The following is a 14,223-nucleotide window of genomic DNA, read 5'->3' as shown; positions in this document are numbered from 1 at the left end:
CCACCTCTTTTTCTTACTAGTAAATCAAGGATTGAGGCACAAGAGGTTTTGTACGCTGTACAGATTGTAAAGCCTGTAGAGGCATTGTGATTTTTGGCTATATAAAACAAAACTGACTTGACAAATCGTGTTTTCAGAGTTTACAGCAAAAGGCTCACTGTAAACACTACCTGCTAAAAGGACAGTGAATATTGGACATTGGGCATTCATATGCTGCAATGGCCCTGAAATGACAATAAAAAATGTAATGCATTTTCTCTTGAAGCCTCCAAGTGGTCAAAGAGTCAATGAATGCAGCTTTAAGCACGTTTATATTTCTGGGTGTCTAAAAATAACATTCAGATACATTGATAATCCTGTTACTGTTTAGTTCAACTGGATAATCTAAAGATTGAAGAGAAAAACTTGAAATTCTAAATAAATTGGTGACTTTTCTTGGTGAAAGTCAAGATGTTTTTTATTGTCTGATCACCTGCAGGACAAAAAAGGAAACGAGAGAATTAAGTAAAGAGTTGTTGTTTTGAGTAACTATCTTCTATACTGAGTGAATAGCAATTGTTGGCCCATGGTAGTTTTAACATATTCAAAACTTACCATCAAGGGAAAGACGGTTGAGTTTATAAGTTCTCATTCACCATTGAGGTGTTCTCATACACAGGCTCATCTACTTTGAGGCAAAAAAAAGTTTGATTACATCGGATTATTCACGTGTACAATTTGTTTAATTGTGATATACTGTAGCTTGTTCTTTATCCAGCCACATATATACAATATATGATATGTAGGTAAAGTGACATCAGATAATCACTGACCTTTATTCCCAGTTTGTGGTTGAGCTTTGTTATCGACTCTAAATATCAGAAATAAAACATTGTTAAAATGTGGTCATGCAATCTGATGCTACTCAAAATTCCAACAGTAACCTGTCTGTTTTGTTTGGGTATTTTACAAGAGACAATTATAAAGGAAACATCTAAATTTTACTATAAGTGATAATTATGTGATACACTAACTTTGTATTTTAATTCCTGCACCAGTCATGTATTTTTAAGCCTAATAAAACTAAATAACAATCCATTTTAGGGTTAAGGTCAGACCCAGCCCTACAGTAAGCTGGAGGTCACTTATGTGTTGTGTGAATAAAATTATTTCATAAAGAAAATGTTCATGTAATAGGCTTTGAAAATATACCAATACAATTAATTTTTACTGTTTATTGTACAGTTTGCCTAATGTAATGTATAATGTTAGAGTAAGGTTGACGTTAAGGTTGTGGCAATTTAAAGACAGTCACCTATTAATACATGATTATAAAAAAAGGAGAAATGTCTGGCTGGCATTACTGCGAAGGCTTTTCAAGCCAGGTTTAGGACTATATAGAGAATATATTGCAACACTAGCAAAGTTTTGTTGTCACATATCAACCTGGTTCTAGTTCCACCTTTCCTATCTGCTCTCTTTCCTCACTATATACTTAACTTATACTTCCAAGCCAGGTATTACTGAGCCATTACAATTACACCTTACAGCTATTTTCCACTTACTTTTTGTTATAAAAGTAGTACCCTCCACCAGCAGCTGCTGCACAGACGGCCAAACATGCAATTACTATTCCAGCGATGCAACCAGCCGAACAGCTTGATGTTTTACCTAGGATGGCTGAAAAAAAAGAAGTGGGGGTAAGAAATGGATAAGTCTGACGATGTTAAACTGTAAAGTGCAGGCCTAAATTTACTGTTTTATGGGTTAGGGTCGGTTAGTTTCAGAGTTTTGCTTTAGCAGCCATTGCTGTCTCATAAAATTTAAAATGAATCTGCCACATTTAGTTGGAATGATTCTGTGAGAAAAATCTTTATAAAATCTGCTACAACTTCACTGTTGGTTAATTGCAACATCCAGGAGTATCAACAAAATCTGATCAACACCATCTTGGTACCTGTTACAGTCACTTGATGCACCGCTGATGATGTTCTCCCAGTTACATTGTTCATGGCTTGACAGGTGTAGCTGCCACTGTCAGAAAGTTCAGTGATGACTTTAGTGAACACAGAAGAACTGTGTATCTCTGTCCCATTCAGTGTCCAGGTGTAACTAGCAGATGGTTCGGACTCAGCAGTGCAGGTTAATGTTAAGTTCTGCTCAAACGTGATCTTGCTTGGGCCTTCGATTTGAACATTTTCTGGTCCATCTGTAAAACAGATTTTAAGTTTTTACAGCAGCACAAATAACAAAGAATGTGAAGCTTGTTCAATAGGTGATTTAAAAATGTAAAATCTTGTGTTAAAGGCTGACAAACAAAACATTTCAGGAGTACACTGTTATGGCACACATTATTTTGAGCAGTAAATATGAACTCTACAGTTAACAACCATGATGTACTGAGCTTTCTCGTTGCTGACAGGATTGCTGATTTCACAAGAATATTTTCCACTGTCTGTTTTAGACAGACTTTTAAAGGACAAAACTCTGTTCTCCTCGTAAAGTGCCATGTTGCCAGTCAGGATCAGATCTGAGTCATCCTTCATCCACAGTCTGGTAAAGTTGGAGCCAGCAGCAGCATCACAGGTTAAGTTGACAGAGTTCCCCTCAATCGTCAGGTTTGCTGATGATGTGACAGCAGCACCTGATATTCTCTCTGTTGGGCAAAAGATCATGAATGTTGAAAAATAAAATAAATAAAATATGAAAACAGGAACAAAAGTAACTCAGGGTTGACTTGAATAAATAAATATAGTTACTTATTTGTAGTATATTTTAAGACTTATTTTAACAGTTACACTTTTTAACGACCTTTAACTCAGCCATCTACATGAGTGGAACATGTGACATAAGATAGTGGGTCAAACTATGTTGCGTGTGTATGTGTTTCATTAAAACCACAAATGTATTGAACAATGGACTCAAGACAGTGAACAGTTACAACACTCATGACTTTTGTGCTCTCCATTCAATCAAACGTCATCGTTTCGAAGTTTTCACTACTACTCTGAAAGGAACATGTAATTTTTCAACTTGCCATAACCAATTAAGATAAAGACAACATCAACAATGAATCTCTGTTTAGGCTGATATGGAAAGCCTTTTAGGTTGGATATGTATGTAAGATGTGAGATACTCTCCTTTTAACTCTCTTTTTTGTCTCCAACAACTCCTGAGAGAAATATCTGATTCTTTATCTGTCTGCCACTTGGTGCTGGGCAGGTTGTGTACCACTGGTTATGCTGAAAACAGCTGCCTGCTGCCGCAAGCAACACTTTGACAAAAACAGTCAAGCTGCAAGCTGCGCCAAAACAACGAGCTGAAAGATATTATAAAAAGGTCCAAAGAGCTGAGTAACTGCAAACTCTGATGATAATTCTCATTGGGTTCATCACTGACATACAAGTTAAATGTATAGGACAAATTAGAATAAGCAAATTATTTAACCAATAACATGTTTTTGCATGGCCTTTTGTAATCAGAACTACATTTTTAAAAGGGGCACTATGTATATATTAAGTAATTTAAACTCAGAATTTAATATTTAAAATAATAATGAGGTAATTAAAAAAATAAGAAAAAACAGAACATTGTTTGAAGCTAGAAAGGTGGCAGGGTCCACCAAATATAAACAAAGTAAAACAGTATGAAGCTGTGTTGTCCTTTAAGGTCAGTTTGTTTATTCAGTTTATTCAGTCATGAAAACAAAGAGATGGTTTATTTAGTTTGTTTAGACATAAAACAATCAATCACCGAAGAACTTTCTCTTCTTTTCCCCAAAACTACATAGTGCACCTTTAAGGTTAAGCAATCATGTGGTAAATGTAAAAATATTTCATGTTTTTATTTTACTTAATTTTCTGCAGTCCCGAATGTTACACAAGTATTGTTTTTCTTTTCTGCTCTTTAAAAAAAAAAAAAAAAAAAAAAAAAAATTAAGGCACACTGCTTTGACAATTCCAGATTACCCAGTATAGAGACAACTGATGACTAAGATGTTTCATATCTCAGAGTTTTGCTGTTAAGACTGAATCAGTTTTGACTGTCATCAGACTACTCTACAATATGAAATCTAAGTCAGCACAGATCATAGACCAGGCAGGATGAGTTAAGCTGTCTGATCCACTCTGCATGTTTACCAGCCTGGACAGTGTCAGCTGGTAATGTTTTCACCTCATAAGTCTTTGCTACCACCACAGAAGCAGTTTTGAGTACTTTGCCAGGTGTTTATATGTCTGTCTCTCTTTGGACAGATTTCTGTCTGTCTGAGTTTAAAGTTGGTTGTGGTCCGACCAGTGACTACAGAGTGTGGTGGTACTGGCAGAAAAATGCTTACGGGAAAGCCCAACCTACATCAAAAAACATGTAAAACTAGGGGAATGCTCAATGTCCGCTATTTGGACAATAAACCAATAAACAAATGCTTCTTCTGGGTGTGACAAACAAATGCCTCCTACAAGCCCCAGGGAAATAAAATGGTATACTGAAGGTGTATAGGGGCTTTAAGGGGTTCCCAAATAAACAAAGTTTCCTCCCTAGAAAGATGTGGGCAGTCAAGAAAACCCAATAGGGCCTAAACAGAACAGAGTTCTCAATGGGTCAGGGACATATTCAGACTGAAGGTGAGAGCCCACTGTGTGTGGGAAATGCTCCAACCTGCTTCCACTCCTCAATCAAGAGTCAGTCTCCCCACCCTGTGCACAACTGATCTGAATCCCCTGCAATTAGGCTTGAGTGATTTTGGAAAATCAGCCCAAAACAAAGAAAGACAGCAAGTCTCAAACAATGGGACTGCTCCAAGAGTACTAAAGTAATAAAGTAGTAATGATTACTAATGGGTCAGAACCTGAACATGTTGATGGGCCACATGGCTGGTGGTCGGTATTTAGTTAATTACTGTATTATATTTCATCTCATCCAATGTCTAGTACGTGGTGCAGTGCTTAATCAATGTTGGCTGACTTCACAGGTTAATCTCGCCTTATCAGCCACAAGCACATTCACCATATAAACACCAAACTTACAGGTAATTGTTAGTTATAACAAAACTGAGATGTGAAAGTCAGTGTAGTCTGTGACCAGACAAATTACTGTAAATATATCATAGTAATAACAAAAAATGAAAATTCACGTATTAATTGTATTTGACAACAAGATTGTGCTGAAGTTGATGGCTGGTTATATTTGCTTTCCACAGCGTTTACTGTTTGGCAGGCCACTAAAATAAGTGATTATATGACCACACATTTTTTTCATTGTGACACCTCTCAGTTGTCTCTGTATGAGCAGAAATTGCATGAAAGTGCAAACAATTGTATGTATTCTTTCTTTTTGTTCCAACTTTCTGTATCCATATTTTTTTTTTTGTACAAATCAATTTATTCAAACCTACCTAGCACAGTTACAGCTGAAGACTGAGATGTTTCATATCTCAGAGTTTTGCTGTTAAAGGCCTGACAGCTGTAGTTTCCACTCTGACTCATCTGAATGTTCATCAGTTTGAGCTCTGGTCCAGTATCAGACAGCTTGTCTCCATTTAGAAACCAGTAAAACTGGGCAGAGGGACTGGAGACAGCTGAGCAGGACAGGCTGATGTTTGAACCTTCCACGTAGTATTCCTTTGACACATCTACTTTCAAATTTACATTTTCTGGGCCATCTGAATATAGGGGTAAAAACAACAGCAACAAAAAGAAAAAGACAACAACATGAAATGTTAGGAAAATAAAGGCGTTAGGCTTTACACCAGGTTAAAATGGTTTCCTAGTATTTTGTGCAAACAATTGAGGAGCATGCCGATGTTGTCAGATAAATTACTGAACATGCAGGTTAATAACTCACAGCTGATGGAGAGGGTTACTGGATTACTGGTACCAGTGATTACTGGATCGAACACATGACACCTGAATGGTCCCTGGTCATAGCAGGTCACATTGACTATAGTGAGAGTGGAGTTTCCATCAGTGAGCTGAACTCTGTCACTTTGTGTAACTTCAGAGCTGCCGTTCAGCCAGAGGAAAGAGAGAGAGGATCCAGAGGAGGAGCAGGACAGACTGACGGAGCTGTTGAACTCCACCAAGTCTGTGCTGCTGGCAGTTACCATAACATTGTGGACTGGCTCTGTGGGTGAAAAACAAAATAGTTTTATAATATTCCACCACATAACAAAGGTAAATAACCACTGCAGCGTAATAAAAGAATAATTTAATTTACCTTATTGGTTTAAGACATTTTCATTTGTTCATTAACATTCCTTTTCTTCCACAGCTCCAGCCCCTGGCTGATAGCTTTGATCATTTTTGATTAATACAATTAAACATTTATTTGTGAAACCACATCTCTGACTCCTCAGTAACGATCCTGTGTCTTACTATCCATTATCCAAACAGTTACCCAAGTTTAAATAGTATTTCCTGGGTGCACTTCGCCAAAATGGCAAAAACCAAAATCCATGAAATGCAAACACAAAAGCCAAACAAAGCACAAACCAAAAACAAATTACCAAATCACAAAGGCAAGGGCACAAACTAAGAATAACACAGGGAATCTGGGATGAAAAGCCACAAACATATCATGAGGAAATGGGAACGGGAGACACAGGAACAGACCTAGGGAAACTAAACCGACAAACTGACAGAGACTAGGGGTCACACAGACTATATACACAAGGCGGGTAGGGATAACTGGACAGGTGATACACATCAGAGAGGTGCAGACAGTGATGAAGGTGGGAAAATGGACAAGGGAGGAGGTAGAAGGTGAGACATGACACAGGATGATATAACTTCAAAATAAAACAGGAAATAACCAAATTACAAACTCAAAACTATGACAAAGAGTTTAGTCAGTATAGTATGATAACGATAATGTATTGTAGTAACATAAACCATACAAATCACACAATTGAAAACCCTGCAAGTAACTACAAAACAAATATAGTGCAATAACCTTTTTCTAAATCCTACACTAGAGCTATTTAATTGAGACTTGAGAAATCATGACAACGTGGACTTGAGGTGCGACCTACTTAAGGACTGATTTCCTTAAGACTAGCTTGATCCACTTTGAGCCATAAAATTGTAATAATTTTGTGCATAATTTTTGCATAATGTCTTATCCCAAGCAAATATTTTTCCATTTTTCAATATTGAGGTTGGAACATAAGACATGAGAGAACAATGAAAGTAAGATTAGATATGCACTGTAAAAGAAATAAACAAAGTACATAAAAGATATCTACAGCAATAAGTCATTTCAATGCTTCAAATATCACAGTACAGTGTACTGTTTGTACACTTTAATATACTCCTCAAAATTTTTAATATACTCCTCAAAATGTGTCCTTCATTAAGAAAATGAAATAATTAATCTGAGGATCTGATTTTTCCCCTTAATATTAAGTGTGTTTTGAGGAAAGTTTTAATTTCCCTCAATGCAATCGAACATGTGGTGCACAATTTGAACAATACATCAGGGCTGCCAAGTTATGTATTGACCCTGTGAGACTCATGCAAATGACACTTTCAGCTTGCTCTCACACCACGTCTGCAATGAAAAATTCATTCGTAACTGATAACATCAGAGGTAAAAAGAGGATACAGACAGAACACAGACAGACAAGATAGCACAGGGGAAGTGAGAAATACACACAAATCTGATATATTGTAATTTTTTGGTTAATCATACAAAGGTTCTCCAACACATTCTCATGCTACACGAACAAATCTCACGCCAAAAAAGAGGAAGCCTCAAAGCCACTTTGTCATGAAGAAATTAACAGGCTTTCTGTGCACAGAGGACAAAGTGTCAAGATCAGGCTTTTTCTTGAGCCTTGTGTGAGTTTAGTTAACAGAGGCGCTCACACATACAACTCCAATATCAGTTGACTGGTGCTTGATTTAATCTACAGCTGAAAGAGATATAACATGTGAAACATTAACTCACCATAAACATCCAGTCTGGTGGATCCTTCCTTTGAAAAGTCTCCCTGTGGTTGAATGTAAACTCTGTATTCTCCACCGTCAATAAGAGTCAGATTCCTGAGCTCCAGAGATCCAGCAGATATAAAGAGGGTGATCCTGCCTTCATACCCTGGTGCAGTTTTGTTCTTACCAGCAAAAGTTATTATATCTCTGTCAGCAAATTTCCAGCCCACTAATATTCATGGTATTTCTGGTGGAGTCATTGTTGTGGTGAACATCACTGATCCCTCCCACAGCTGCATTCAGAGGACCGTCTGGCAACACACCAACTCCTTTGGTTAAACCTGGAACCAAAGTCACAGGTCTGAGAAGAGCTCTAGTAAACATTGCAAAATGGGTAACTGGGACAATATCTTTAATCACAATCAACAAGAAAAACACAAAAACAGATAAGTAGACTGTTAGACCTGACACGCTTTTGACTTTACACACTTAGGAATGAGTCAAATGAGTAAAGTCAATCTGTTGAGGCAGATTACATTTACGAAATCAAATCTAATAAAGTGACCCTGTTAATGTGGTGGGGTAAACTCCCCTAGCACAGACCAAGGTGTACTGTAGTGCTGGTGAACGCAGCCTTGACTCAACTCCTCCCCCAACAAATTCCCTAATCAGGACCAAACTATAAGGCACCTGTGTGCCTTTGTTCTGCCTCTGCCGTGGCTGTCCATGTGAGGAATCCTTGTTTGCCCCTTACCAGAGTGCTTTCTGTGTTTATGTCTGGTGCATGAGTGGTTCACCTGCACAATAACACTTTAGTTTTGTGTTTTGCCCACATTTTTACATTAAGTTTGCCTTAACCATTTAGTTTGCATTCTGTAATTGTTTTGCCCTTTAGTTTAGTTTTGTGTTTTAAACCAACTGGGATACCTTACTTTACTTTGTTGTTTTGCTACCTTATTTATTTGATTACTTGTTTTCTGATTATTTGTTTAGTTATTTTCCTAAGCAGAGTGCCATACTGTTGGGAGGCTAGGCACCCATGGTGAGGTCCCTTCACTTTTGCATGTGAGTAAACACACAGGTATACACTATTGACTGCACCATTTGCTGTGAGGTTTGTTGTGCTGCATTGAAGGGGAGCAGTTTTAGCACCCCTGGACACTACCTCTGTGTAGTCTGCTGCTCCACATATGGCCTCAGCTTAGTTTTCCTTTTTTTTGTTTTTTGTTTTTTTGTCAGTCCAACCAGTTGTGGTTCGACTGAATGTTAATATAAATACAGATTATATTTATTTCATATTGAGGCCTTTTTAAAAAAAAAAAAAAGAATTGTAATAAAGTAAATTCATTCACCTTACTGATTTTAAGAGTTTTTCATTTGCTCATTAACCCTTTCTTTCCCCCTCAGCAGTTCCAACACCTGTTTGTTTACATTGATTATTTTGATTTATTGTTTAAAATTAAACCTTTTTTATTTACTTTTAACTCACGTCTCTGCCTATTCAGTAACGAGCCTGTGTCCTTTTCTATTTCCCAACCATTCTCAGAGGTTCAAAAATGTCTTGGGGTTGCAAGTCCCCAGGTGGCGTTGTTTGGCAACTCTGCAGTGCACTACTTATGCTTAGTGTAAAGAACTTGCGTTTTGCATTTCCATTTGAATGATGCCATGTTTTGGTGCATTTATGAAATAAAAGCTAGCCTACAATAGATAGAAACACAGTAGCAATACACAACTATATATGCAAACCTACTTAAGTTGCCTCATTTGATAATAAATAAAACATACAGTGGCAGGCTAGATTCAAAAACAGTAAAAATAACAATAAAAAAACATAGAAGGCCACAGTTTAAATTTTATTTTAGTCAATTTCATTGAGTTGATCCTTTTTTGTTCCTCAGCCACATACAGCAATCAACCCTCAGGCTTGAGCATAAAACACAATATTAACTCGGGATCATTCATTTAATCACCTTGTTAGAACAGATACAATTATGTGTGAAGGCTGCGCATTTGTTTTTACTGTCAGAGAATGTAAGAATCACCGTAGGCCTAAAACAGTGATGATGGTATAAAAAAATATGAACCCAGAATCTGGGTCATATGCATTATAATGCATTCTGTTGTGAGTGGCTTCATATTAGTTATGCTTTGTAATCTACATATTTCAGTAGCTCCACCGGAATGATCTCCATCTACTCAACTAATGTGTATATATGCATTGATATTAACAGTTAGACGCTCATCCCATCTTAATAATGTGATTAAAGTGTATCTGTTGATCAACGGATGATAACTGACCTGAGATGACTCCCAGAATGATGACGTGTATCGCAGTCAGGGGCGCCGCTAGGGATTTTGGGCCCCATGAAAAGAATCTTTACAGGGCCCCCCAACACAGCGGCGAAATTTTTTGATGCTATTTTAGCATATAATTTCATCATCATTAGGGGCCTCTCTGGGCCCCCCTCAATCATGGGCCCCTAGAATCCGTCTCCTTTACCCCCCCTTTTCAGCGCCCCTGATCGCAGTTAGCTACATCCATTTAATCTGCAGTATCATAAAGTAAGACAAAAGAGAAGAACGACTCACTTTTTAGGAAGTACTGTGCAATGGGAATTTCCCATCAGCATACCTCTGAAAGGTCCATCTAATGGTTAGCAAAGTCTACCTTGTATATCAGTAACAATGTGGGCATAGAGCAACATTCAAAAACACAATAAAATATTTTAAGTATTTTCTCCTCACCAACAAGTACCTAAGATGTTTAAAATTGTCTTATGGTTAGTGGTGTTTAAATAATTAGTTTGACATACAGATCATAAAAATACCTCTGAAGTATACTATATATTCTGGTTTTTCAGATTTACATTTACAATGGAAGTCAAATATCATTTCAAATCTAACTTTAAAAGTGAGACAGGATGGCAATCTTTCAAGCCATTTCATTTCATGAATGTAAATATCTTGCTAAAATTCATCTTCATGCCACTACAACTACACCACAAGAGGACGACGTCTTGCAGCTTTAGGGCGCTACTGCTGTTCACAGGGCGTTTTTTCTCCTTTTTTTTTTTTTTTACCATGCAGACAGTTTGTAACTCAACACGTAGATATCACACATTGAGCTGCTGGATGCTTTCATTCGTCAGGACACTCGGAGTTTGATGCTCGAGCTTCCCTCAGCCGTTGACATCTTGAAAAGACACATCAGTGGAGATGTTATCTTTACTTTGTATCGTCTTTGTGGCTTTTACGGGTAAGAAACGCGTTTCAATGTCTTCTATCATTTTAAAACACATTTTCCAGAGTTTAAAACATTGTTGACTTGTTGAAATACTGTTGTGAAGAGTTCAGTTAAAGAAACGTTAAATGCTTTTGTGACTCAGGGCCAATAAAACCACACACATAGCTGAGACAATGACATTAGAGCCCTATTGCTTGTGAATGTAGCCCACTTCAATTAAAAATCCGATCAATCAGTATTTTCATAGATAAGCTGTGTTTGTTGTCTGTTCTGTTCTTGTGAACAGGGTCGCTTTATAAGACTTGATTTCGTTAATCTAATCTGCCTCAACAGCTTTACTTAGACTTTACTTATTTGACTCATTCCTAAGTGTGTAAAGTCAAAACCGTGTCAGGATATTTATCTGTTTTTGTGTTTTTCTTTTTGATTGTGATTGAAGATATTGTCCCAGTGGTCCATTTTGCAATGTTAATTATATAGTTCTTCTCAGACCTGTGACTTTGGTTCCAGGTTTAACCAAAGGAGCTGGTGTGTTGCCAGACGGTCCTCTGAATGCAGCTGTGGGAGGGAAAGTGAGGTTCAATCCAATACTGACTGCACCAGAAACACCAGTAACATCAGTGAGCTGGAAATTTGCTGACAGAGATATAATACATTTTAATGTTGGAAACATAACTGCACCAGAGTATGAAGGCAGGATCACCCTCTTCATATCCACTGGATCTCTGGAGCTCAGGAATCTGGCTCTTAATGACAGTGGAGAATACAGAATTAACATTCAACAACAGGGAGAATTTCCAGAGGAAGGATCCATCAGACTGGATGTTTATGGTGTGTAGATGTTTCATATGTTATATCTCTTTCAGCTGTAAATTAAACTAAGCACCAATCAAGATTTATCAGAATTTAAATCAAAAGCTGATGACAGTGTTTGGTGTTATATATAAAATTATATCCATAAATATTTGTTTTTTAAACTTTAACTTTCATTGTTGCACATTTAGAGTAATAATGATAATAGTTTATATTTATACTTGCTTATACTACTTTTTGAAGCCTTTAACTGCATGTCACAGTCTTCATCAGTGGATAGTAATTGCTCAGTCATCACTCGGCACGGTAAATCATAATCACCTTGAAACAAAGACAGTTGTAAGATTATTTACGTTTTTTTTTTTTTTTTTTTTAAAGTCATATGAATTACCTGGTATAAAGTTGGACTGCATTATATTGATTGATTTTTGAGACATGGATTTCAAAGAGCAACCCCCGAAACATAATCGTACCGAGTCAATGTAAGTTTAACACAATATCAAGGTTGTCGCTGAACTTTTCTATGATGTACAAAACAACAAAACACCCCAAATGACTTTAATTCTGTGTCTCATCGTCATCAAATGATAAGTGAGAAAATGTTGTTGTGGAGCCACAAATACTCAGCATCCCATGACAAACATATGGTTCATTTTCAGCCACTGCAGTGTTTCCCTGTTCTGTACCTTTGTTATGTGGTGGCAAATTATAAACCCTTTTGTTTTTCACCCACAGAGCGAGTCTCCAATGTAACGGTAACTCACAGCAGCACAGACTTGGTGGAGTCCAACAGCTCCTTCAGTCTGTCCTGCTCTGCCTCTGGAACCTCCCTCTCTTTCCACTGGCTGCACGACACCTCTGTAGTTGCACCAAGTGACAGATTTCAGCTCACTGATGGGAACACCACTCTCACTATAGTCAATGTGACCCGCTTTGACCATGGATATTATATGTGTCATGTGTCCAATCCAGTAAACAGTGGTACCAGTGATCCAGTAACCCTCTCCGTCAGCTGTGAGTCATTAACTACATTCTCATTACTTTATCTGACAACTGCTGAAAACATCAGAGAGATTTTAGATTATTGTCACAACTCGGTGAGGAGTGGCCTTGATTTTTTTATTCGTTTCGTTTGTTTGTTTTGTCACTTTTTTTTGTTGTTTGTTCAAAATCTAAGAAACACATTTTCAACCAAATTTAATCCAGTACAGTATCACTGTAATCTACAGCACCCTGTCAACCAAATCATTATACAGTCAGATTCATTTAGAAAGTGTTGATCACAGGGCTGCTCTGCTACGTTACATTGTATGTACATTTATTTTTCTTTCAGTGTAATAATATGAGTATACTGATCTTTTTTTTTTTTTTTTTTTTTTTGCTGCTGTTTTTTTCCCTACATTCAGACGGCCCAGGAGATGTAATCTTCCTACATTTCCCATCACAAGAATCCTTTGAGGAAGGTTCAGAAATCACCATGTCCTGCTCATCTGTTTCCAGACCCCCTGCCCTGTTTTACTGGCTTCTGAATGGGAACAGGCTGCCCCATACTGGGAAAGCGATCACCTTTAAGATAAGTGAGAGTGGAAACTACAGCTGTCAGGCTTGTAACCAGAAAACTCTGAGATGTAGGACATCTTCACCTTTGGCTTTAACTGTGTTGGGTAAGTTTGAATAAACGTTATTTGTACAAACAAATGTGGAATAAAACTAGTGACAACCTTTGATGGGATCGTACCAGCTGCAACGCCAGTCAGCATGTTGACATTCTGGCCCATCAGTACTCAGTAGTCATTACTACATTATAACATTAGGACTGCTAAAAACTCATTTCTGTAGGTTAGTGTTTTTATAAATTCTGTCTGTCTGTGCATCATGCTTGTGCTTGTGTCTGAATATGTTTGTCACTGTGTGTTTCAAAAAGTACTATCCAAACAATCAAAGTATTATACTCTACACACCTGTCAAGTGTCATGATTGCATCAAATTAAATGTGGGCCAAGTGTGTAATATATGAGGGAGGCATCCCCCTACTTCTGGCCCTCTCTCTTGGACCACACTCCCGCAACCATCATTGAACTCTGCCTTCATTTTGATCTCAGCTGCACACCTGTGTTTCATGACTGCATCTTGCACAGTTCTGACGTTACGGCGCTGACAAAAATCTGTCCACAGACAGAAAGACAGACATAAACACACTCTGCAAAATACTCACAAGTGCTTCTGTGGTAAAGTAGTTACAAGTAGTCTTGTGACGACCCT

At 37.6% G+C, this 14,223-nt stretch overlaps 1 protein-coding gene across 1 annotated transcript; it reads right to left on the bottom strand.

The window, feature by feature from the left end:
- Nucleotides 1-468: 468 nt before the first annotated feature.
- LOC311260102 (cell adhesion molecule CEACAM5-like) lies at nucleotides 469-13,739 on the bottom strand (the record flags this gene model as incomplete). The annotated part of the gene is given in 13 exon segments (XM_084357614.1): nucleotides 469-472; nucleotides 1,545-1,659; nucleotides 1,937-2,188; nucleotides 2,360-2,635; nucleotides 5,372-5,638; nucleotides 5,821-6,099; nucleotides 7,924-8,070; nucleotides 8,152-8,188; nucleotides 8,190-8,245; nucleotides 11,641-11,742; nucleotides 11,830-11,894; nucleotides 12,726-12,819; nucleotides 13,700-13,739. Coding segments are annotated over 13 exon segments (1,734 nt in total).
- Nucleotides 13,740-14,223: the final 484 nt, after the last annotated feature.

The sequence above is a fragment of the Pagrus pagrus genome (genome assembly GCF_965226575.1).
Source record: "Pagrus pagrus genome assembly, chromosome: 7".
NCBI classification, from domain to species: Eukaryota; Metazoa; Chordata; class Actinopteri; order Spariformes; family Sparidae; genus Pagrus; species Pagrus pagrus.
The sequence above is the reverse complement of the archived record's forward strand: the minus strand, read 5'-3'. Positions and strand labels throughout refer to the sequence as shown.